Source organism: Sesamum indicum, linkage group LG2 (genome assembly GCF_000512975.1).
Source record: "Sesamum indicum cultivar Zhongzhi No. 13 linkage group LG2, S_indicum_v1.0, whole genome shotgun sequence".
NCBI classification, from domain to species: domain Eukaryota; kingdom Viridiplantae; phylum Streptophyta; class Magnoliopsida; order Lamiales; family Pedaliaceae; genus Sesamum; species Sesamum indicum.
Window position 1 is genome coordinate 3148995 of NC_026146.1, and position 24156 is coordinate 3173150.

The following is a 24156-nucleotide window of genomic DNA, read 5'->3' on the forward strand; positions in this document are numbered from 1 at the left end:
GGATTTGAGATTCATTATTACACTTTAGGTCCCTCATTTTGTTACTAATTGAGTTTCAAGCTCCAACTTGGTGATAATAAGGAAGGATTGGTCCTTGCAGAGGGGGGGAAAGAAATACGAAGCCAACTATAAGGGATTGAAATTATAAATATTTCAAACTTAAGAAAATAAAAAATATATATTTCAATCATCTCGTGCCTACGATTAATTCATGTCAACATGTACATTGTTTCATTCACCAACACTTTTATATTAATTCTTACAAATAATTATACCATTCTTCCTAATATTTGCTATAGCTATAACTAAATTCTATATAATTTAAAAAATTGCCATAATATTTGTCCCTATCTAACAAATAAAAAATTCATCTATTAGCTAGAACCACTCAATTTCCTAATATCAATTAAATAAAAATTATATTTATTACATGTAAAAAAAATTGTAACCAAATTATCATTTTACAATCTTCACAAGCTAATGCACTAGAGCGTAAAGATGTATGATGCTAATTTAATTTAAAAAAATTATTTATGTAGTAGTAAGCAATTAAGGATTTTTATTCAACTTTTTTCCTAATGTATATGAATTTTATTTATAGATAAATTTATTGATTGGATAAAAATAAATATCAAGAATATTATGTATAATTTTTCGAATACATAAAATTACACTAAAATCCAAAAGAAGACAATGTAATAATCCATAATTGTTGATGTATTGTTGAGGGTAGAGCAAATTGATTAACGGAACACTTTGTAGGGGGTAATTGGTGAGTCAAAATTAATGGTCGATTTCACGCTCATATATACATGCTCTGGATTTAACAATAGAGAAAACCCGCTTATAATGCATACAAGAAAACACGCTTTATGCCCGTGAATGAAGAAAACAATATCATCCAACATGATAAAGCCTGAGAAAATGTGTAAGTCTGTTTATAGATTATCAAATTCTCGAATTCTTTTTCATGTCAGAGTCAGATGATGCATAGCCAAGATCAAATCTAAGTAACAACAAAATTTTGAACCCAACATTCGGACAAAATAATCTCAAGTTGGGAGAAATGTTAAGGACATGAATCGTTTTTGACCTACATTAGATCTCATCGATTACTTCAAGGATTTCATCAACTTCCTGTCTCAACAGTGTGATTTTCTGCTGAACTGCAGCAACACGATTCTCAATGTCTCGGCCCCCTGATTTCTTCTCGTACGAATCTACCACAGTGGAGTGCTTCAACATCAGCTTTTCTTGCAGTTCCCTCTCCTTGGATACCAGTTCTTCAACCTGTATTAAAAAGCCAATGAAGGAAAATAAGGTGGTAAGATGTGAAAGTCACCCCCATACCAGGATATCTTGGCCTCACTGCATAAACTAGTATCTTCTTGTAAGGACTCCCAAGTAATAATTTATTTTAGGGATAAAAGTTTGGTGTAATTACACATAAACAGCCTGCACTTTGCGAAAGTACATCAACTACTTCTAAAGTTTTTTTTCACCAAACAAATAGATCCATCCATTAATCAAAATTCAGGGGATTTGTTGAGATCAGCAAATAAATTGAACGAAAATCAATATGTGCCATCGATTGTTACCTAATCATTGTTTGTCAAACAAATCTTTTCTAACCAAACTACCCTTATACATCTTCATCCTCATAAGGGTAGTTGGTGATAAAAGATTTATTTGACCTACATTAAGTTTGTAAGTCAATCGAGCGTAAATATAATTTTTTATTCAACTTTTTTGTTGACAGGAAATTCTTTTCATTTTAGTGGATCTAGTTGTTTGACGAAAACAAACACATAGATGTAATTTCCCAACCTCAGGCAAGAGATCTTTTCTTAACATCAAGCGTGTTGGGACTAGATAGAAATGAGAACTCCAACAATTTCTTTGTCAGGCAAGAGATCTTTTCTTAACATCAAGCGTGTTGGGACTAGATAGAAATGAGAACTCCAACAATTTCTTTGTTTTCAACGCCGCCTCCTAACTCAAGGTCTGTGTAATTACACCAAATCTCAGGGGAGGATGGTGTAATTATCTTTTTATTTTATCCAGACAAATTCTCAGAGTTCCTAGAAATTTAAGGTAGATTAATCCATGCTCCTAAAGCTAATATTAGTGAGTGAATAAAATAATAGTGTGAAACCTTGGGCATTATCTGAACCGCCTGTGGAGAAGATTGCAAGAATGACAAGATGGGTTTCAACTCCTTCGACAGCTCCTTAAGTAAACTGTCAGCAGCTTTTCGTGCTGCCTTGCAGGCCTGCACATTACCATTTCTCGATAGTTCACGCAATGATGCTTCTAGCTTGTCATGAACAACCAAACACCGGTTCATGATATTCTGGAACTGCTGAATTGCGGTTTGGACCTGTAAAAAAGTTAATAACTTAGCTAATGCTTCCCCTTTTCCATTTAAGCAGTATGACGAACAGATAATAGAATACACACCTCATCCCACTGAAGTTTTGCCACATAAGAAGGGGAAGACTTTGAGATTGTGAAGTCTGCATGCATATATACTATACATGCAACAAAAAAGAGGAAAAACCCGAAAATCAACATCAATGGCTCCCAAAGGAGGGAAAGGTTGCAGAATCTGTAATAGACCTGAGGGAAAAGAGATGTATTAGCTTGACGTAAACAACCAGTCTGTCTGATGAAGTATTAATAAACCAAGTACTATTCCACATGGATCCACCATGGTATTTGTTTACACCAAGCCTTAATCAAAATTGAATTCAAATGTAAACTTGTGGTTGTTTAAAGAGTTAAACCTCCTAAAAAGATATTATTTGAAGCTTCACTAAATCACAAACGCTATAGGTATACATTGGTTACGTATTCCATCGGAATTTCAGCCTCCATTTTAAAAATGGAACACAGTTCACAATGAAGATTGAACTGGCAGAACTTTGGATAAGTTTGTATTTTGACCCTCAAAATTAGTCTTTGAGACTAGCTGGTTCTTGCATCGTACTTTGAGCAATAGAATAATTTACAAAAGAATAGTTTCCATTTTTAGGATATAAACAATTGTGAGCATCCAACAACAAAACAGGAGCTTCAGTTATGTACAGGGAGAGCACATGATACTCTTCATTGGTAGAAAAGACTACTATTTAAAAGTTGGAATGGTAGTTATTTTAGGATTTAAGTAGGTAGTTGTCTTAAGAGTAACTAGGAAACTTGGACGTGCTAAAGAAGAGAACATTAAGAGTTAAGGTCCTGCTTCATGTATGAAACATTTAATAATACTTAGTCATTTAAAGGAAGAATCTAGAGCTACTGTGGATAAATTGTAAACGAGAATGACAGAATAAGAAGTTATCACACTTTTATATTGTGAAAGATAGAGCTAACTGAAGAAAAGTATTAGCAGTTTGTTTGAGATGGTTTTGACATTTAGCTGGGAACTATTAGATGCATGAGAAAGGAACTGAGGCTAATCATCAATAACATGGAGGAAGACAAAAAAACCAAGATAACATGAATTAAGGTTATCAAAAAGAATAGAGAATCTTTCATATTTGAGTTAAGAGTAGTTTAAATAAATCGTAAGGAGAGGACTAATTCGGCCAACCACGACAAAGAAACTTATGAACGGCTCATTACGTTGAGTTGCATATTGAAGATTGGATATCAATTTATCGATGACCTAAGCAATTCAATGTTTCTCAAACTATATAAAATGCTATGAACTTTCTAGAATTTTCATTTTTCTGGACTACTGACACCTATTATAGGATAGTGTCTAGGATGCTATTCTGTGTACGCTCTTGAGCATGTATCATATAACCAAGTATTCGAAAATAAACAATTATCACAGGGTCCAAAGAATTATTAAATGCAACACTCCAACAAATGTTAAAATATCAGGAGTTGATGTTCTTGTAACATAGTTATAAGATATTAAATGGAGTTCCAAATTCCAATATTAATCTTGGTATTTGTTTTTTCTTTTTCTAACAGCCGATATTTCTCTTTTTTCCTTTTTTCCTCTCTCTTTGGAAATCCTAATGTTTCTGAAAATCATAAAATGTTTCAATGCATATATGAGCCAATACTTTCCCAAACTAATCAGAATTTTAAAGTTTGATTGGGATTCATTAATGTCACTTTTTGCATCCTTACATTTGTAAAGTATATTTCAAGAATTAACTTAAAATTCTAATATAATAGTAGAGTATCTCAAGAAAGACATCATTATATTGACTGTAATGTTGTTCATTCCTTTCCTCTATTGTTGTTAAAACTCCTTCAAATTTTGCTTTAACTACCCAGGAAAAGGCTAGTCAAAATTTACAAATCTGGAAATAGTCTGGAAGGTCTAGTAGAAGGAAACAATTTTCAAAAATCAGAAGAGTACAATCTGGATGATGAAGAGCAAATATCTTTTCAATGTCTACGTTTATGAATTCTATGGGCTATTATTGACAGCTTTAGTAGAAGTTGACTTGTTCATGCAGTTTCAGAGAAGTAGTTTCTTCACTTGAAAATTATTTTTTTCCATATAATACAAAGTTTCTGATTTACCCAAAAAGGTTGATAAGTAATACAAATGTTGGAACAATACCTGAATATACTGATTATGCTCTGGCACAACATTTTTCTTTTCTAATACAATGACTGGTCTGCCAACCATATCCAGATGAGAAAATTTTGTCTGCACCAGCTCACAAAAACAATATATAAGGATATAGGTACTACAACCAGTTAGGAGAAGAATCTGTTAGGATTTAACTGGTAGTTTAATCACACCTCTTGAGACTGTTTGACAGGAAATGGAACTGATACAGAGATTTCCTTTGACCCCTCTGGTAAAACAATCTGGCAGAATTCATATGGAATACATTTAATAATCAATCTTAAACAAGGAAAAGACAAGGCAAAAATTTTAGGACAAAGAAGTCATAATTCCACATAAGGTCATGTTAAAAGCAGGGTAAGAGTCTTGTAGGCCAGCATCTTACAGTAACAATATCAATCAGAAAATTATCAAGTGGAGAATATGGATGCTGAGTAGAAAAGGAAGATATCAATCTAGTTACAATAGACATGTTTCCAACCAAAGTAAAAAGTAAAAATAAAGGCAAGCAATCAAATAAAAATAGACATGAAAGCACTCATGGATATAGATAAAGAGGAGCAAGAACAGAACAATAAGAGAAGCGCATAGTTTTGACAATCTCTTTAACTGCCAATTGCTTCATACTCTTCTGTTTTTCTATTTTAAATACTCATTAAATCCAAATCAGAAACAGCTTATGCAATTAGCTACTCTATGCTCAGGGAGTCCAAACAAATCTGGCTTATGAAGAAGTTTGTGAAACTGAATCACAAATTTACTTGGTCCAGACATTAGGTTTTTACCTGCATATGACTTTCCAAAAGCACTAAGAGTATGTGTATGCAAATAAATGACCAAACACATCAAAAAAGGTAGGAGGGCGGAAAGGTATGAATAATAGAAAGGTAAAAGTGTGGACATTAGCTTAATTTCCAAGTGCTTCATGCTATTGGTTTCCTCACATTGCTATCTTTGGATGAAACTCATCAAAAAGGAAAAGGTATATGCAGAAGTTTGAATTTGAAATGAAGTAAGTACTTTGTTTGGAAATAGATTATAACCTGCAACCCATTTTGTAAAAAATGTTAAGAAGGTGTACAAGCAAGTAAGGGGGCAAACACATACAAAAGTAATATATGCCATAAATAATACTAACAACCAAGACAACCCAGAAGCATCATCCATAGCATAATGCTCTAACCAAACGAAAAGTTTTTTTTCTCATTTTCTCAGGATCAAACGAAACCCTGAAACAGCACATACAATCCGGCGTGTTCAATGCAATATCTTATAAAGAAACAGTACCTTTACAATGAGATTTTCAATAACCACATCACTCATGGGGCAACCAAAGGAGATATTGAGAAAACGTTTTCCCTCTGACTGGAATACGAAATCTTTAAGCGGCAAGCCATATCCAATGGTAAAAGAAGTTCTCCAACCACCAAACATTGGATACCGAGGCTCAATTTCCAGTAGTGTCTGCACTTGAGAAGAATGCATATCATAATCGAAGCCAAATGTAAGATCAACTCCAAAAGACAATCAAAACCCACCTTTGCTGAATCACTCCATACATTAGACGTTGAAATATTTCCAATTTCATCCCTGTAGTAAATAGAATGAGCCCTTGGTGGTAATTTGGCAACAAGATTTCTGAATGCTGATGCACCTCTAACATGGGGACGTGCCTGATAGTCTAGCCTGCAAGTATCAGAAGGAAAGATAATATATAAACTTAATGTCCAAGAGGATGGAACAAACAAGATTTTTTCTGAATGAGGGTATAATTATACCTTGAGAACTCCCCTGTAATCTCAGCACCGGCATGAACAAGGTTATAATTCTCAGTGATCTGCACATTTCCCCAATGTGAAATCTCTATCTCACGTACCAACTCTTGAGCAACCGCAAATGGCTTATTGCCCACATAGTGAACTACTATTGGTGTGTACGAAAAAGGAGGAAGATTCTCATAAGGACCATACTTTATTTCTGTACCAGAAAACTTGGTATTCTCCAGTTTTGTATAAGATTCAACTCTTGGTTCCGGTAATTTAATGGTAAGCGACTGGACTTTGACTGTATAAGGGGACAGATAATGTGCACTATCCTGGAAGGCAACAAGCTGAACATCAGCCTGAGATATTTTCTCAGGGAAAGGTCTCAGTACATGAGTAAATACAGCCTTGACCTCCAATGTCAAGCTTCCTCCCTTACTCAATTCCTTGGGCAAAGAGACAGAGTACCAAGTCAATGATGGGGGCTTTCCTTTTGGATTTGTGGCTTCGATGGGAAGGCTACCAGAAGAGCTTTTCGTTTTGTCTTTCCCTTCACTAATCATTGCTGACAGAAAAGCCAGGTTCCTTGCTTGATGTTCAGGGAAGGGCAACAAAATCTCTGATACTGAATCAACGCCATTATTTTCTACCTGGATGGGAAGACAATAACAACAATAACATTGAAACGAACAAAATCAGCTTTAATATTACAAATCAGTATCATTTAAATGATACAAATAACTTATATCAACAACATGCAAGTTAAAAAAAGAAATAATACCTTCAATGATACAGTGGTCCTCACTAACTGTGATGTTAAATCAATCTGCACCAGAATACATCACAAAGATCAGCAAGCAAACAATAATGAATTTGACCAAACTAATGGATGAAATCACTTGCTACGAAACACCAAAAAAACATTCCCAAGTTTTCAATTTTGATGTCAAATCCAACACCACCATTCAGCATCCACACCACCTCCGACACATCTATAAATTCTCCTTGGATTTTCACATAAATACAGTCTATTGCAAAGAAAAAGCATCAATAACCAAAACCTAAGCCACGACACATATCTACATAGGCAATGTACAGATGCAAATAAATAAAATATCCAAACAGCTTCTAAAACCCTAGCGATCCAATATGAAAATCTCTATTAGGTAAAAAAAAAAAAAATCAAATTATTTCAACATAAATGAACAACAGAAATTTACACAAACTACAGTAATTTGCTTGATAAAAAAAACAAAAAAAAGAGCAGGATTTTTACCCGGCGATCGAGCTTGGAGATAACCAGATCGGAGCAGACAGTCGAGAATGACATACAAAATCCAAAAACAAAGAGTAAGGAGAGATCGAACCGAATCCGCTTCATTTTACAGTTTCTCTCTCTAAAATCAGTCGCTATTATTACACTCGAATGTAAACTGAAGTGAATCCAACAAAGTAGTTGTAAGTGAGGGGATCCATAGCCCCAAGTTCTAAGTGACTTTCCTCTACTGTTCGTTGTCGCGTTTTGCTGTTTTTGCAGAACAACGTTTTCTAGACCTGATAAGCGATTTTTATTTACGTTTGAACATCGATTTCTGTCCTTCATTTTCCGGTTAATTACGTTTAAATCTTCTCTTAAAATTAATTATAACCTTTTTCCTAAAAATAACTTTTAAAATTACATTGCCGGAGATTTCTCCATTTATGAATTTACTCATTCAACATTTCGTATAATTTGTACTATTATTAAAAATAAATAAATTGTCGAACCAATTTTTGAATACCCAAATTTATCCTTTATTTTATGTGTTCCCTTTAAAAAATTTGGTCAAATTAATCATTTTAATATTTTTTAATAATCTCATAATTATATATATTTTTTTAACTACTCACTACTCTACATTTCTCTCTCACCTTATTTTTTCATATTTTGTACAATTTATAATTATAATTAGTTCTTTTCATGTATTTTTTTTACCGTCTCACAACAAAGTTCTTTTTACATGCTCGTGAAAATCGCGTGCAACGATAACTATTATCGTTATAAAAGAAAACTTTGTTTTCGTACCAACTTTTAAATATTCAAACTTACCCTTTAACTCATTTCTTCCCTTCAATAAAATTTGGTCATAACAGTAATTTCAACATATTTAGAAAATATGATATGTCTGTTTATATATTTTATTTTTATGTATAATGTATGTTAAAGTATAAAAGGATTATTTATTATATGTACGTCGTGCGTGCATATAATAAATAATCTTTTTACTCTTTCAAATATATTATACATAAGAATAAAATATATAAACCGTCATATCACATTTCAAAAAATAAATAAAAAAAATAACTCAGTGATATCATCTACACAAAAAAGGATCTGGTGTCTCGGTGTCACAAACTATTATTTGTGAGTGAAAAATCTTTGTTTTTCTACATAATATGGATATATAGATAGGAAGAAGAAATTGAGTAGGAGTGGTCGAAAAATATATACGGGGTATTCTCAGTAATTTGAAAATTTAGTATCATGGTATTAACCGCTATTTATGAATAGGAATGATACTTTCTTTTTATTAGTGTAGATAAAGTTAAAAAAATGTGTATTTTTGAATTATTGTTATTAGATAAAAAGTAGTGGTTGATGAAAGAAAAACTCATCGTATTGAGTAACAGGGTAAATTATATGATAATCCCTGAAGCTACGCCAAAAGATGCAAACGAAAACACACTTTCTTTTGCAAAATTATAAATACACCTATTGAAGATCTAGTTGTAATTACAACTACATTTTTTATTCAGATAAAAAATTTAAACAAACATCCTAGAAAATAATACACTAATAGCCTTTAGGAGGTGTAGCGTAATTTTGCAAAAGACAGGCCACACAACCTCAAAGAATTTCCAGAATGCGATGAAGGGTAAAATTATTCATTTTATGTAATATCTTTATGTCCTAATTGTAAATGAAGAATTTTTTAAAAAGGTACAAATATAATTTTATTTTTTTTTAAAACATAATATAATTATCATTTTTAAAAAGGAATTTAAAAAATATTCATTATTTTTCCTTTATCTTTTACTTTTCTTCATCACATATGTAATTATTCTGGAGAGTTTTGAGAATGAAAATCTCATCTTCACAACGAAATGGAAAGAAAATTATCATAAACGCGAGGCATAAAATTTTATAGTTTGGAAGAGCTGTTTTGCCCGCAAGGGATTTCATTAACCTTGTCAACAACACTCCAAAAAAGATATTCTGTCGACGATAGAAATGCCCTAAATTTTGACTAATTCAGCTGCAATTCAATCACATATCCTGGAAGGAAACTAGGAACCAAGTTTTACTCAAGAGAAGGTGCAGAAATTTAGAGAACATCAATGTGGTTAGGTTACACAAGTTCATTCCATTTGCATCAACATCACCAACAATCCCAGAAAACACACACACACACACATCTCTAAATCCTTTCTTTCTACTCTCTTTAACAATATTACATTTGTGCATGTCAGAGGCACAAAACCAATTCAGAACCATGAAATTCTACATGCCACGAGGAGAAAAAACCAGCTGAATAATCTTAAGTCTACATTAGAGGCATTTACAACAGAGGCAAGCACAGGGCGGGAAGTGACTTGGAACGGTGAGATTCACTTTGTGCTTTTCGGTGCAAACTTTGGACTGTCCCAGGCTGCCGTGCCATCACATCCATCCACACCCAATGCAAGTTAAATACTTCAAGCAGTAATTGTCCATACATAATTTTCTGTTCAACATTCTTGAGCATGTAAATAGCCGATCCTTGTATTAAGACAAAAGGCCAAGCAAAGACCTGTGTGCATTCAATCCAATAACTACAGGTTGTCTAAACCGTTATATGACAAGTCACATGCCCTTATTAAGATGAAAGGCCTAGCAGAGACAAGTGCGCATTATATTGAAGAAAGCTGCTGCGACTACGAACATCACAAACAACCCAATATTCCAACTGAATGTTATACAGAAAGAAAGCTGATTTTAAACTAGAACTAACAGAACCAAGGAAGACAAAACTTTAAAGACCAAGAAATAGGAGAAGGAGCATGCATAAAGACTGATAAAGTCCAAAAATGTCCTGATTAACGGGATTAGGAATTTTACCATCGACTTGAACAGTCTCAAATGATTTTGTTTCTGATTTCTTCCAGCTTTTTCAAAATCTCAGCTGGTGTTCTATCAAGCTCATCTGCAATTTTACGTTGCATATCCATTGGCAAGGTAGGGAACTGTTCACACAGATCTCCATCTATCACATCCTGTAATGATATTGCAAACCTTCAGTTTGTCAACCCATAATTCAGGTGACACTTAACAGAAACAAAGAGCCAGAACAAACAAATTTACTTTAGGAACAGTAATAGCATGATAACAGAGTCACTCCATATATTATCAGAGTGGTATTTCATGGTGGAAATCAACAATAGTCAAGAATGCAGCTCCCAGATCTTCTCTGTACGAACAAACAGTATAAAAGCAAAAGTGGAACCTTGCGACCGGGACTCACTTATCCAACTCATGCACATGCACCATTTTTTCCTACTGAGATATAGCGGACATGTACGATGTTTGACTATATCCATACCCTATCCTCACAATTGGACTGAGTTAAATAGGAAAGGAACTTCTTTAGATCTACAATTAAGGTATCATAATTAACAACTGCCATCCCCTGCTTCCCTGACCAAAATCAATAAAGAGGGAGGGAGAGAGGAACTCAACAACAAGAAAACAAAGAGTATAGGTTTAAACCTAATCAAGAAGAAAGGGATAATATGAATATGAATTATCTCAGAAGAAAAACCTCTATGCGTGTAATAGTAATATATATGGATGACTAACTGCTTTGCTACTCACCTTCACCGGGAAGTAGGCGGATCTGTAAGCCATGTGATCTCTGCCACATAATGGTGGGTGTTCCTGTCGCATGTGCATCTCCAAATGAGAGAAGAAATCAACATCATCACGTGATGTGAATGGAAGCAATGCTCCCAAACTCCCCATTACAGTCCCATATATAATGCATTCTCCACCACCTGGAATCAGAGATGCCTTCTGCAAGCAGGTGACCACATCGCCAACATGGAATTGGACTATTTCCTCTACTTTGTTGGGGGCACCATTCAGCTTCCCCTGCTCCCACTTTATCTTACCACCTGTTGGATCTTCTTCAATCTCATCTGACACATCCTGTGGCAATCGCACAAAGTAAACATTTCCAAATTTGTCTGCACCTGCCATGGTGTCAAAATCTATATGTTGTGCTGCAGTAAGCCATCTCGGAACAGTGTCATCAGCAAATATGTACAGCTGGTTTTCATCTCGTCTATACTTGCAATAGTGGAATGACTGTGAAATAGAAACAAACCCAGAGGATATGATTGTTAGAAGAAGAAATTGGAACAACTACATGCAATGAAATGTAGCATAAGTCGAAATTAACATACTGGAAAAATTAAATCTGGATCATCAATAATTTACAAGATACAAAAGATCCATATGTGAATTACCTCGAGAATTGGCATCTGCCATAAACAACGAAATAGAGAACAGGATAGCATTTCCCCAAACACTTTATTAACTAAAAGAGTTTCAATCACTTCGCTTATAACTTCATCATCAATTTAACAACTCTACACTCTACACAAAAATATTATAATGAATTTCACAGAAGAGCTTCTATGGGTGGCAAAAAGAAGAATTTCTTAGGCTTCATTAGGAAACTTGCTTAGAACCAAAAGCTTCATTTCTTACCTATTTCTAAGTACTTGAAAAAAATGAACTAGGGATATTAAGCCAACAATACTAAAATAACAATCGTTTACCAAACACCATTGAACATTGGCTAAACTAAAACCGTCCTTTACATATCCATAAACCAAAGCATATAACATGCATTCATATCTTTATTTAGTAGGTTAAATTCTTTAATAAATACAACTGTGAACTTATTTCGCCCAACATTTGATTGGTGATATCCTATCAGGGTGAAAAAGATAGCTTCCAGAACTTTGAATCATGTGAAGAGATGTTCAGTAACAAACTATTTCCAAAAGATTTTTCTTCTCAAGTTCAATCTAATTTTCATGACAAAACAAGACCAACTTTGAACTTTGCAAAATCTAAAAATAAGTACAGGCTCAAAAATAATTCTTACTGTCAACTAGACAAACTTAGAACCACAGCTCTGCATCCTCCATTAGAATCTAGCACTTGTTAAAGCATTATATGAATAAGCTAGGAGCAAAGAAGTAGAGAACAAACCTCTTGCATGTCACCAACATAAATCCGATCTCGATAGGTGTGGATAGAAGTGATTGTATTAGGGAACAGCTTATTCTCACATTTTCTAAGCAGTCTCCTTTTTCCCAAATCATACAATCTAAGCACAGATCCTATACCAGCCAGCAATCTACCTTGAAACTGGGACAAAGCGAGGGGGACACCTTCCACTTGTGTTTTGTGCAAAAGTTCAAGGACCTTCCCCTCTTCCCTGAACCTATATATATGAATATATCCAGCCTCAAAGGATCTCTTGGGCCAAAACTGTAGGCCCTTCGCTGTACCCACAGCTAAAAGAGTTCCATACTCCTTATCATGGAAGTTTACAGTGCACATACTGAATGCAGCTTCATTATCCTGAAGCTCCAGTAAACAGGTCGTCTGAGTTGTCCTTGGGTCAAGAACTCTGATGCAAGACACCCACCTTCCAGACTCTGCCTTAGGATAACCATATTGCTCATCAGAAAGGGGATCACTGTTTTCCTCATCCTCACCATTCTCCATCTGCTCCGTGTTTCCATTTTCTCCCACTCCAGCAGCCTCAAATGACTCCTTTTTTGCAGCTTCACGCTCTTCTGCAGTGAATGCTCCCTGATCACTTTCAATTATAACCAACAGCTTCCTCTTGGGCTGAAGTACAAACTTTCTCGGGGTATACCTCAAAGGTACAGCAGTTTCATTAAATGATTCTCCCAGTCTCTCAATAGTGAAAACTCTTAATGCGTCCCCAGCAACAGCAACAACACCTTCTGCACACTGATCTGAGGAAAAAGAAGCTGCATATTCAAGAGTCTCATATGACAACGGTGTCAGGAGGAAGTGCCCTTGGTGTATGTAGCCAAGCCAAGGTCTACTGGACAAGCAAAGCATGGCTCGCCGTCCTCTCACAATGACAGAAAAGAGTTTAGGGGCTCTGAGTCCTAAGAACCGAGAGCGAGCATCTGAAAGCTGCCCGGTGACCATATCCACCACTGTCCTGAATAGAACCCCATTTTGCAGACCAGCATTCAGAAAGAGGCTAGCTGGATGGTCTGCTCCATCCTCCCCTCCTATAGAAGCCTGAACTTCAAGAAAGAGGAGAGACTCCGGGGGAGATGAAACACTTTGCAGACTCAGAACCTGCATACAGTCATCGGGATCCAAAGATAAGATGCGGATGGTATTGTCATAAGATCCAACAGCTAGGAAGCGTGACCTCTGTCTTCCTTCTGGGACAGGGGCAATATCCAAACAAGCAATATCTCCAGACATTTCATGCTTCTCAACCTCCATCAGCTGCCCAGTCATATCAACTTCAAAATATATAAGCTCCCCCCCACTCAGAGCAATGACAACCTGAAGTCTATTGGACCCAACCTTAACAATGGTCCTCTTTCCTGGGGTTCTCCACTCATTGATGCGGCCATCTTCTCTGATATGCCTAATACCGCTTGGATGGACTTGCATCAGAGAGTCATCCCCAATCAAAGAAACAGCAAGCGAAGGTGTTGTGTCAAGAAATCCACTATCACTAACTTCTTCAACAGTCTCACCAATGGAAAGTACGAGAGTGGCATTTGCAAAAGACACAACAATATAAGCATCAAATTCATCATTTACATTCTTTTTCACAGTCCAGACAGCACTCGGAACGCCAGGTAACTGTGAAACTGCCATTTCACTAATAGCCAAACCCGGTCGCAATATCCGCAGAGATGAACGAGGTCCCCGCCCACAAAGTGAAAATACCTGAGGGGTTTCTTCCTCAAAGAGATTTATAACTTTCATATCCATAATAGGCATTAAGCTCTCAACTTGATCAATCCTCACTAGATTCTTCAGCTTCCTCGGTTGGAAAAACACTGGTTGAAAACCTTCCTCTGTTTCCATTAGCGTAGCGGACGAGGCCTCCACATCTGGATCACCTCCAATAGCCTGAAATTGATACAAGGCATGGTTGCCAAACTCCGATGCAGCAAACAGAAAACCAGACTTCAAAACACACAAGGATGACGTCACGGGAATAGTATCAAAATACTTTATCTTCAACTCTTTCACTCTATCATTCTCATGTTCCAGTGTCACTTTGAAAATATCCCCGTACTCGGTCTGCAAGAGGAAGAAAAACATGGATTTCTGCTTATGCATGGCAGCTGAGACAATCAAGACCCCACGCTCTGCCGGCAAGTCCTCGCGTCTCGGAATAACCGCCCTGACATCTGGATGTCCCTGATTCTTATATATAACAAAATTCTCTGCGCACACAAGCACACCACTAGGTCCGTCCCCACCACCAGGCACAGTAACAAGCAAATTAGCACCATTGTCAACCTGTTCAGACCATTTCCTCGACACGTGGTTAAGCCCTAGATCCAACTCATAGAAGGTCAAATGCTTCTGTGCCTCATTAGCAGCCTGACCAGTGGGATCCTGGTCAGCCTCAGAATAATCCAACTCTATGGCCGCAAATATCGGGTTATCAAACCCACAATCCACCCCGCAAATCGAATAGACGAGTGTGTGGCTCTTATGTGCCTCTAGAGGCGACGAAATAGTTAACCTAGCTGCAGTATCCCTATTCAAAACATAAACAAGCTTCTGCTTCTCGCAAGCACCAATCATCACAGCTCTACCCTTAGGGTCAATAGCCAAGTACTGCCCGGGTACTATCCTACGACATCCAGATTTCCCAAACGTTTCCTGATGAATCTTATCAAACGTATTCTTTTCTTTATTGTATTCAAGGATTACAATCCGTCCGGAATCCGAACCCACAACAATGTAATCCTTTTGCGCACCCGTAAGCCGAAATTGAGCTAAAGAACGAATAGCGCCAAAGATTTCAACAGAGAGGAGGGACTGGAGCTTACCATTCTCGTCGGGGCGAAGGAGGTCGAGGACCTTGCCCCGCGCCACCACAATCTCTTGAGACTTTCCGCCGGAGAAGCTGCCATTGATGGCGCAAAGGATGCCGGTGGCTTGCTGAAGGGTCAGACTGTAGAGGTACATGTTGAGAGTGAGAAGCTACAGAGTATGAGATGTGAGAAGTGAAGAGGGTTTTGGGAACCCGCAGGATTTGGGAGACACAGAGTGTGGGAGGCCGAGGGAGGGACAAAGGGGTTTTCACTTTTGGGTTCGGCCCACAATACGACGCCGTCTCTGCCTAATAAACCTCCCCACTTGCAATAAAAATTATACGCATAATCAATATCCATAAAAATTTATTTTAATTTTTAAAAAAAATTATTTATTTCATAAATTTTCATACTTCATTAAATTAATATAAAAACATTAAATTATTTAATCTCAACTCATATTTCATTTAATTAAACCTCGTTTGAACTTAATATAAACATAATTTAATTCTAAAAAATAATTTTGAGAAAATGAGCACGCAATCACACGATAAAAACATTATATTTTTTTGTTATTGATATATAATTTGAAGTAAGTGTTCAAGAAAAAGAATTATGTAATTTAAAGTAAATAATTAAATATATAAATATTATAATACTATTTACAATGTGATTAATTTAATCTGATTAAGAGGGTGTTTGGTAAAGTATATCCAAATTATCTTATAAACTCATACATCATATATAATAATTTTTGAATCCATGCAATGACGAGATTTTTCTTGACGGGTTAGCGCCTCCACCTCCGTCAAAAGACTCGTTGTCCTTGGAGTTTTTGCATCCTGATTCTGTAACAGTCTGAGGGAGACAAAACTCAACAGTACAAGGTTTCATTACACTTAAAAATGGAGATAAGATGCTGATGGATTGAAGAAGCTCGATTCAGGGACAAGTCTGTTCGGCTAACGACACAAACGAATCAAAAATTTGGGACTACAGGATCCTACTACTAAAACGTGTTCTCGTTCTTACATAAAGAAAGAACCACGATGAGAAGGATCATGAATTCCTACCCAATCAAAGAAAAGAATCACAAGACAGAAGCCCGAATGTACAATAAACCTTTTTGATCCGAGTATGTAGTGTATCACTTGCCTTCAGGTGGAATTACTTGCAAAAGTTCGATGTTTAGTTCAAACTCGGCACCTGGCTGCAATATAAAACACAGGAGAACCTAAGGATGCACTAAATGGAACATGTAATAGAACGCTATGCATTTTTAGTAAAATGGTTAACTACAAAAACCTCTTCGACTCATCATAAGCTCTCATTACAAACCTCCATTCCGTTTGAACTGGTGGTAATAATCTGAGTTCGGGAACACAACAATGTAGTTATCTGATTTTTAAATCTCAGAGGGGAAGTGATTGTAAGGTTTCTTAACGGTGAAAAGTGTCTGAAGGAAGGTAGCTGTTTCTTAATGAAAATAATTTAGAATAACATAAAGACGCCATGTGCAATTATAAGGTTTGTCCTGTTAATATGTACAACTTTATCGCATCTTATTACATCAATATACTCAAATTAGGCCTATACTTAACAAATATTAATAATGCAAGAAGCATTGTGATCTAATATTGACTAACTCTTAGAGAAACAATAAATCATCGACAAGCATGGTGGAAGCATTACCGGTATTTCATTCATTCCTTTAGGGCCGTACCCGGCCTCTGGAGGAATAATCACAGTCCTCTGCATCCCAGAAAAAAAAAATAGATATATATATATATATAAAAACGGAAAACAATGAGGAAAAACAAAGGAAAGGAAAGGATGGAAATCTATACGAACATATTTGAAATTGAGAAGCCATGAAGAAGGATACAGAAGTTACCTTCCCACCAACTCTCATCCCCTCAGTTATGGTGTACATAGCTTTTGGAGGTTTTGGTGCAGCCTGTGCAGAGAACAAGCCGTTCGGATTGTCTACAAACTCACGCTTTCGCTCTTTTCCTGGTATAGCTCCAACTTGGAATTCATAAGGCTACTTAAAAGTACAAGATATACTTAGAAAATAATAAAAGACGTATTATCAAGGGGACACACACACACACACACATACATATACATACACACAGATGGGAAGCTTGCTCTTGTAGTTTTGTTAAGAAGCCTGGTAAAAGACTAGACCACGGTTTTGGGATTAATTATAAAAAGAAGAAAAGAGGAACCCTCCAATCATTTAATCCAGTGATGCTACAGAAGCATGGTCTTCAACCATGGTTCTTATTTTATTTTAAAATAAACAAATAATCATGGTTTAAAACCAAGCTTCTTCTTTTATTAAAAAGTATAAATAAACATCGATGAAAGGCATGGGGTTCATCCAGGCTTCCACATAAATTTTTTAAACTCATGGGGTTCATCCAGGCTTCCACATAAATTTTTAAACTTTCAAATACATTTTTCTTACGATTTGTAATTAAACTCAGCATTTTGTTCAATTCTTACACAGTAGAAAGTGTAACTGGTAGCTGAAATTAATTACCTGAGCAATGATTCTATTTCCTGCCAAGAGTTTAGATTCTCGACTTGACACCGCTGTAATACCACGATATATACAGTCAAAGTGCACCTATTTGTATGAAAATCAGAGAATTATTCAACTGAATGTATTATACATAAGGAGAGATCTCGGGATCTCTCGGACATAGAGACTACTTATAAGTGAGAAAAAAACAGAATATAGTATAACTTTATTGCAAACACACCTGCACAGTTGATCCCTTTTCAGCAGCTGGACCCTTCCCTTCAACAAGATCATAATACTTAAGCCCATCGGCTGCCTCAGAATAGAACTAATTAGTGAAGGAAGAAGATACAAAGTGCTTGCATCTGAATATATACAACAGGAGACTAATCATACGTTAGCACACTGGATAACAACATTTGGAAATTTGTACTGATCAACTGCCCTGGACTGCATGTTTTTCTTTGCTTTGTTTTTGATTGAAGCAACAAAGTATGCTCTCTAGATGATGTCAACCTTGACAACGGGAAATAAATAGAGATGTTAACATGCTATGATACAAGCACATGGGAATGATGCGACACGGACACCACGATATGTAATTTTTCAAAAAAATTATACATAACATGGTTCAAACATTACTATGCTGTACATTTCATATGAACATATACATGTAAGTAGATATATGTATGTATGTAATTGGTAATTGTTTTATAGAAATATACAAGTGCGAAGAGAAGGACATCATATCAGTGTTAGTTTTAGATGTAAGTTAATGTGATTCATAGAATAAAATATCGCTTTGAAAAAAGAGAAAAGTAAAAAGAAGATGTGAGAAAATGAATTCAGATTGGTCATACTATTTTTCAATTAATTACAAAAGTCTTTATTTAAAAATTTTACCCTTTAAACTGATAAAGTAGATATATAAAAATATATTGATATACCCAAAACATCTAGAACACACCATCAACTGTGTTAGTACCATGTCTTTCAAGTAATAGCGTCCTGTACATGCATGTTGCAATATCTTTTTTTTTCCTTTTTTTTCTTTTGGACACATGTTAGAGTGGTGTCGGATATGCACATTGCATGGATGACTTTTTGGAGTGCCATTGCATTATATAGTTTACACAAGCAACACCAAGGGCATAACATGCACGTCGCCTCCAGTTTCAACAACCACACAGTGCAGATGGCGACAAGATATCCAAACTGGATTTGAGGGAGTTACAAGAACACCGACAGCTCAATCACATGAACTCATCAACAACCATATCTACAGCTCTATGTAACTTTACCATTTCAAAAGGTTGAATATAACAAAAAAGACAATGGCTTAATCTGTCAATCCAATAGGACTAATCTCATTTCTACTGAACATGTCATAAGCTAAGAAAGAATCCAAAATCAACATATTTCCAATAGCAAATACTCATGCACTCCAACAACAACAACGAAAGAGTGGAGAAACTGATCAATATTCCAGAACTTTATCCTGAACTACAAAAGAAAAATCAAAATCAAGAAACACTTCACAAATTCCCCGCATTATCCAAAAGAAAAAAAAGGAAAATCAGAATTTTTCAATCTAGTTGCATTACTACTATCCCTATGGCAATCAGATAGCAGCAACAGCAAGAAACTAAAAAAAGAAACAGTAAAAACGAAACCCCAATAAACCATACGAACAGACAATCCCAGCACAAGCAGCAAGAACTCAAGATTTGACAAATGCAAAGAGAAAACGAGAAACCCACTGCTTGTGAGATAGTCCTCAAGTGGGATGGTCTTCCTGTTCCGCCTTTCTCTAGCCAGCAATGTTTGGGGAAGCGCAGTAAGGCTTAAGGGCAGAACAGAGATGAGAATTGCAGACCTTCTCGAAATGGGCAGTGGCAAAGACGCGATCTTTCGCTTTGTTTGGGTTGTGGGCTTCGAACAAGATTGAGGAATTTTTGGTGTACATTTCTCAACGGTTCTTAAGGAAGCCATGGCCGTTGGAGATGCACCAACTAATACTCAGAGATAAGGGGCAATAAAATATTTTGGGACAATTACACTTCTAGTCCTCAAACTTTATTATTAATTCGATTTTGGTCCTTAAACGTTTAGGTTGACGATTTTAGTTCTCAAATTGTAATTCTTTTTACAGAATTGGTATTTCTCGTCAAATAGACGTTTAAACTAACGACAAAGTTTCATGGGATTCGAACGTGAGCTATAGGAAAGGGAAAAAGGCATTTCAGTTGCAGATGGTGGGACGAGCGGTTATGGATAGATGGGGAAAATTATATTTTTAGTTTCACAGGATAAGGTGTGTTGTATTTTTAGTCCCTATAGGACTAAATATGCTAAACTCGTAAATTAAGGGACCAAATTTGTCATTTTTTTTACCCTATGATACTAAATATGTTACAATTTTATCCTATAGGGCCAAATATGCTACAGTATTTACACTATGGGATTAAAAATGCTAGGCCCCGTAAATTATGAAACTAAAAGTATAACAGACCTATTGTGCGGGATCAAATGTCCAAATTTAGACGCATACTTATGATCATGTTCTGCTAGAAAACCACTACAAAAAGAGGCAAACAAGAGAAAAAAAAAAAACAAACATTTTGTGTGACATTCATAATTTCTGATTGTTACACTACTTTTTCCACAGTGGATACTAATAACTAGATCTCAAAACATTTGAAATTTCAGAAGAATGTATACTTCTCATATGCATGCAAAAGAGAAACGCATGCCTTTCAAGAATGTCCAAACATTTCCAAAATTTCAAGAAAGTTGTGATGAATGGGATATATATAAATGAAGTTTTGTTTTTTTTTTTTTTTGTCCAAAATTTTCAGGGACCTGTTAGCAAGTCCTTAGGATTTCCTTCTTCGGGAGGGATGTCTACTTGAGCGGTGATGTTGGCCGTCTCAGTTTGGGACGGTGGGCTTCTGCTATCGATCATTTGGATGCTGGCCTGACCGGCTTCATGCGCATGTGGGGAGAGCTCCGGTGAGCCTCCCTCGCTTCCATCTCCTCCAAGCTTCTTTACTCGCGGTGCAACAACGCCGGCAGCAACAGCACCACCCATAGGAACTGTTTTCTTCTTTATTTTGTTATGCCAGTTCATTAATGCCTTGGATGTTTGCTCATCGAATATTGACTTCTTCATGTGCGATCCCATCTGTCCACAAATTTTCGATTATAAACCAGAAATATGTTATGTTAAGACAAACATCCTGCAATTGTAATAGAATGGTGCACAATGATCATGCATGTCTGATTTCTTACTCAGACAATGCTTGTGCCTTTGAAAATATGTAATAAAATGAGCATTTGGTAATTTATTTTCTACCTCTTTTTCCAATTGGTGTATATGTTTACCTTATTTTATCGACATAATCCATTATTTTATATTGAATTATAATTGTGTATATATGTACACTTTTACTTGTTGCTTATCTATAATAAATGTATAAAAATTAACAATATTTCATTTTAAATAGTTTCGAGAAAAATTTCATAAATGTATATCTTTGAACACTAAAACTTCAAAAAATTAAAATTTACCTGCGTAACAAGTGCATAAAGTGGAAGAGTGATGTAGCTGCATAGGATTTGTACAATTATCCTGCAACAAAAAATAACCAATTCATCCTACTTAAAAAACAGCGACAATAAATTCTAATTCAAAGTAAAATTCCATAAAAATAAACAAAATATTCTTATCGAAAATCAGGTTTGGCCAATACAGAACAGATATACGTAATACGCTTATCATGTGATTAATCGGCTAATCTTCTTGAATTATAGATCGTTACACGACAAGTGTATTGCAATTGCATTTATATTCACGATCAATCTTCCGAAAAATTAAAGGACGAGAATGCCGGAACATGCATGTATGTATGTATGTATGATGAAGAAGACTCACCCAATCACAACTCTCACAATAGCAAGACTAAAGTAGCTGTGGAAGCAAGAATGCAGCCCAAATTCATACTGCAAAAGTCACCCTTCTTTCATAAACCTATCAACAGTACATAATGTAATAAAATTGCATACATAATCACAGATATATTTATGGTATTATTTACCCATATCCACATGAAGTAGGTGATCTCGAACGCGTTCTGGGAGAAATAATGACAAACCAAAACTTGTAAGAACTCATGCATGTGTAATAAAACGTATAAACATGCATGTAGGTAGATATCTGACCTGAAAGAGCGTCATATGGATGATGTAGAGAACTAAGGTGGGTTTGCTGAACCAGAAATGCCTGTCAGAGACTTGGACAAGCGGAATGCCTTGAACCACCGCGTGTTTTTCTTGGATTTCGATAGCCATTTGAGCTATGATCGACTGAAGCTTCGTCCCCACTGCTAAGATCACCTTTTAGAACCATGGACAGTTAGCACGTTTTGAGTTTTTTCAAGATTAATAGAGGGTGAGTGAGCAATGTTATTATTACCACTAGCGGCATTATTGACAGGTAAAACATGAATAGCCCTCCTGAAACAACATACCATAACTGAACAGTGTTATTACAAAGACCGTCCTAAAATAATGTTGGGTACGTATACGACCACGACCACGTACCTTTCAGGTTCAGAAGCAGGTACACAACTGCAACGAACCATAAATATGGACTGCAGCCAGCATCAAGAAAACATACATGCATGTACTTCTTTAGACATATGTCAATTAATTATATATATTCATTTCCAAAGCATAAAGTGTATAAAACAAATATCATACGGGATCCCCACGACCACTTTGAAGTCGTCTTCCAATGACCTCTTGATGTACTTTTGAAAGTCGAACTTGGTTCCAGAAGACAAATGGACCTACATTCACATATACATAATATGTTCATTATTAAGAAACAAAAATTAAGATGTGTAATTTCATGATGTCCGAAAAAGACTGCGTTCAGCTAAACTTATTTAAAACATTTATGTTTTTAAAAATGTTAGCAAATACTTTCCAACATCTTACAAGAAATATTTGTTTAGTCCTGTAATTTGTTAAAATAATCCTCCATATTTTCTAATTAATTTCACAATTTTAGGACAAACTCGACCAAACTTTTTAAAGTTGGCTGAAAATCGGCATGTGCTGGTTAGAGATTGAGAAAACACATTGATGGAAAGAAAAATCATAGCTATAAAATGAAAAAAAGACATCGCCTCAAAAGGAAGGTTCAAAGGTCAAACTTGCCAAAACCGTTATAAGTTTAGCAAATTATGAAGACGCCCTTGATAGACTAACTCTAGCCATGTAAAAGGAATAGGCAATAACTTCAATCCCTGGAGTAGTATAAATACCCCTCCTCATTTGAGAAGAGGGGAGGGGGGATTTTCTTTAAAAGAGTTCTAGTGTGTTGAAATCGCACCCAAATAATGAAAATCTAGTTAATCTCGATTTTTGGCAATTGGCTGATTAAAAAAATGTGTGACATGGCAAATGCCACTTTTCGGCCCACTCTAAAACTTTTGACCAATTTTTCTTGAAATCGCAAAATTAAAAGAGGTGAAGGGCCATTGTACAACTCCAAACGGAGCAAAAATACCAAATGACTAATTAATTATAGAAAAAAATATAATTAAGCTAAAATATTTTATAAAGCTTATAAGCTTAACCAAACACCCTATAAATCGTAAATTTCCTTAGTAAGATAGAACTAAAAACAAGTACTCACCGAGACAAATCCATGCCTCAAAGTCAAGTAGTCAGGTTTCTGGACCGAATACCACATGTGTCGTGTAAAGCACACCTGAAATATATAGTTACATATGTTGTACAAATACTCAAATTCCAACCATAGAAACCAGAAATTAGGGTTACATGCAGAAATATATATATATATATTCAGACAATAAGTAGCAGAAAATAATTAGTCATTAATTGTCCTTACAAGATAAAATATGAAACGATTTTCCATCCATTCATTTGCATGGCTTCTCACAAATGATGTCTCGTGTGTAAGCCTGAATCTGGAGGGATCTGCATGTGTACGTAAGAAGAAGGTAACACATGCAAACATTGATGGACAAAGGATATTTAATTCTTTTCTTGTCGGAATCCAATACCATTAGATGCAGCGGTCTCTT

The 24156-nt window shown here is 35.7% G+C and overlaps 3 protein-coding genes and 1 pseudogene across 4 annotated transcripts; all 4 read right to left on the reverse strand.

The window, feature by feature from the left end:
• LOC105178434 (dolichyl-diphosphooligosaccharide--protein glycosyltransferase subunit 1A) lies at window positions 911–7842 on the reverse strand. The gene is made up of 10 exons (XM_011101896.2): window positions 7637–7842; window positions 7142–7186; window positions 6376–7010; window positions 6136–6283; window positions 5885–6061; window positions 4771–4839; window positions 4586–4675; window positions 2461–2619; window positions 2156–2380; window positions 911–1290 (listed from the first exon to the last, which is right to left on the reverse strand). The coding sequence occupies exons 1-10, from the start codon at window positions 7739–7741 to the stop codon at window positions 1099–1101; spliced, it is 1845 nt and encodes a 614-aa protein (XP_011100198.1). The 5' UTR covers window positions 7742–7842; the 3' UTR covers window positions 911–1098.
• On the reverse strand, window positions 9712–15782 carry LOC105178435 (splicing factor 3B subunit 3-like). 2 transcript variants are annotated; one of them, XM_011101899.2, is made up of 4 exons: window positions 12659–15782; window positions 11252–11743; window positions 10499–10653; window positions 9712–10124 (listed from the first exon to the last, which is right to left on the reverse strand). In XM_011101899.2, the coding sequence occupies exons 1-3, from the start codon at window positions 15662–15664 to the stop codon at window positions 10516–10518; spliced, it is 3636 nt and encodes a 1211-aa protein (XP_011100201.1). In that variant the 5' UTR covers window positions 15665–15782; the 3' UTR covers window positions 9712–10124; window positions 10499–10515. The 2 variants fall into 2 exon arrangements, with proteins under 2 accessions (XP_011100201.1, XP_011100199.1); XM_011101897.2 differs by having other exon boundaries at window positions 9712–10190.
• LOC105178439 (peptidyl-prolyl cis-trans isomerase FKBP18, chloroplastic) lies at window positions 16376–20057 on the reverse strand. The gene is made up of 6 exons (XM_011101906.2): window positions 19801–20057; window positions 18282–18352; window positions 18059–18145; window positions 17405–17554; window positions 17203–17262; window positions 16376–16720 (listed from the first exon to the last, which is right to left on the reverse strand). Exons 1-6 carry the CDS (start codon window positions 20030–20032, stop codon window positions 16658–16660), a joined length of 663 nt encoding a protein of 220 aa, XP_011100208.1. The 5' UTR covers window positions 20033–20057; the 3' UTR covers window positions 16376–16657.
• LOC105178447 overlaps window positions 20644–24156 on the reverse strand; it is a 4930-nt pseudogene continuing 1417 nt past the window's right edge.

Bases quoted from the DNA above. Each gene is read 5' to 3' on its own strand.
- LOC105178439 (XM_011101906.2), bottom strand. From the start codon at position 20,032: ATGGCTTCCTTAAGAACCGTTGAGAAATGTACACCAAAAATTCCTCAA. The intron at 18,146-18,281 runs GTGTGTTTGCAA...TCATACAAATAG, and splicing joins AAAAGGGATCAACTGTGCAG to GTGCACTTTGACTGTATATA. The intron at 16,721-17,202 runs GTAATGCTTCCA...TTTATATTGCAG, and splicing joins AAGGAATGAATGAAATACCG to CCAGGTGCCGAGTTTGAACT.
- LOC105178435 (XM_011101899.2), bottom strand. From the start codon at position 15,664: ATGTACCTCTACAGTCTGACCCTTCAGCAAGCCACCGGCATCCTTTGC. The intron at 11,744-12,658 runs GTTTGTTCTCTA...TCTATTTCACAG, and splicing joins ATGTTGGTGACATGCAAGAG to TCATTCCACTATTGCAAGTA. The intron at 10,654-11,251 runs GTGAGTAGCAAA...ATATCATTACAG, and splicing joins CCGCCTACTTCCCGGTGAAG to GATGTGATAGATGGAGATCT.
- LOC105178434 (XM_011101896.2), bottom strand. From the start codon at position 7,741: ATGAAGCGGATTCGGTTCGATCTCTCCTTACTCTTTGTTTTTGGATTT. The intron at 6,062-6,135 runs GTGGGTTTTGAT...TCTCAAGTGCAG, and splicing joins TATGGAGTGATTCAGCAAAG to ACACTACTGGAAATTGAGCC. The intron at 2,620-4,585 runs GTATTGTTCCAA...CTTTTCCCTCAG, and splicing joins AGCATAATCAGTATATTCAG to GTCTATTACAGATTCTGCAA.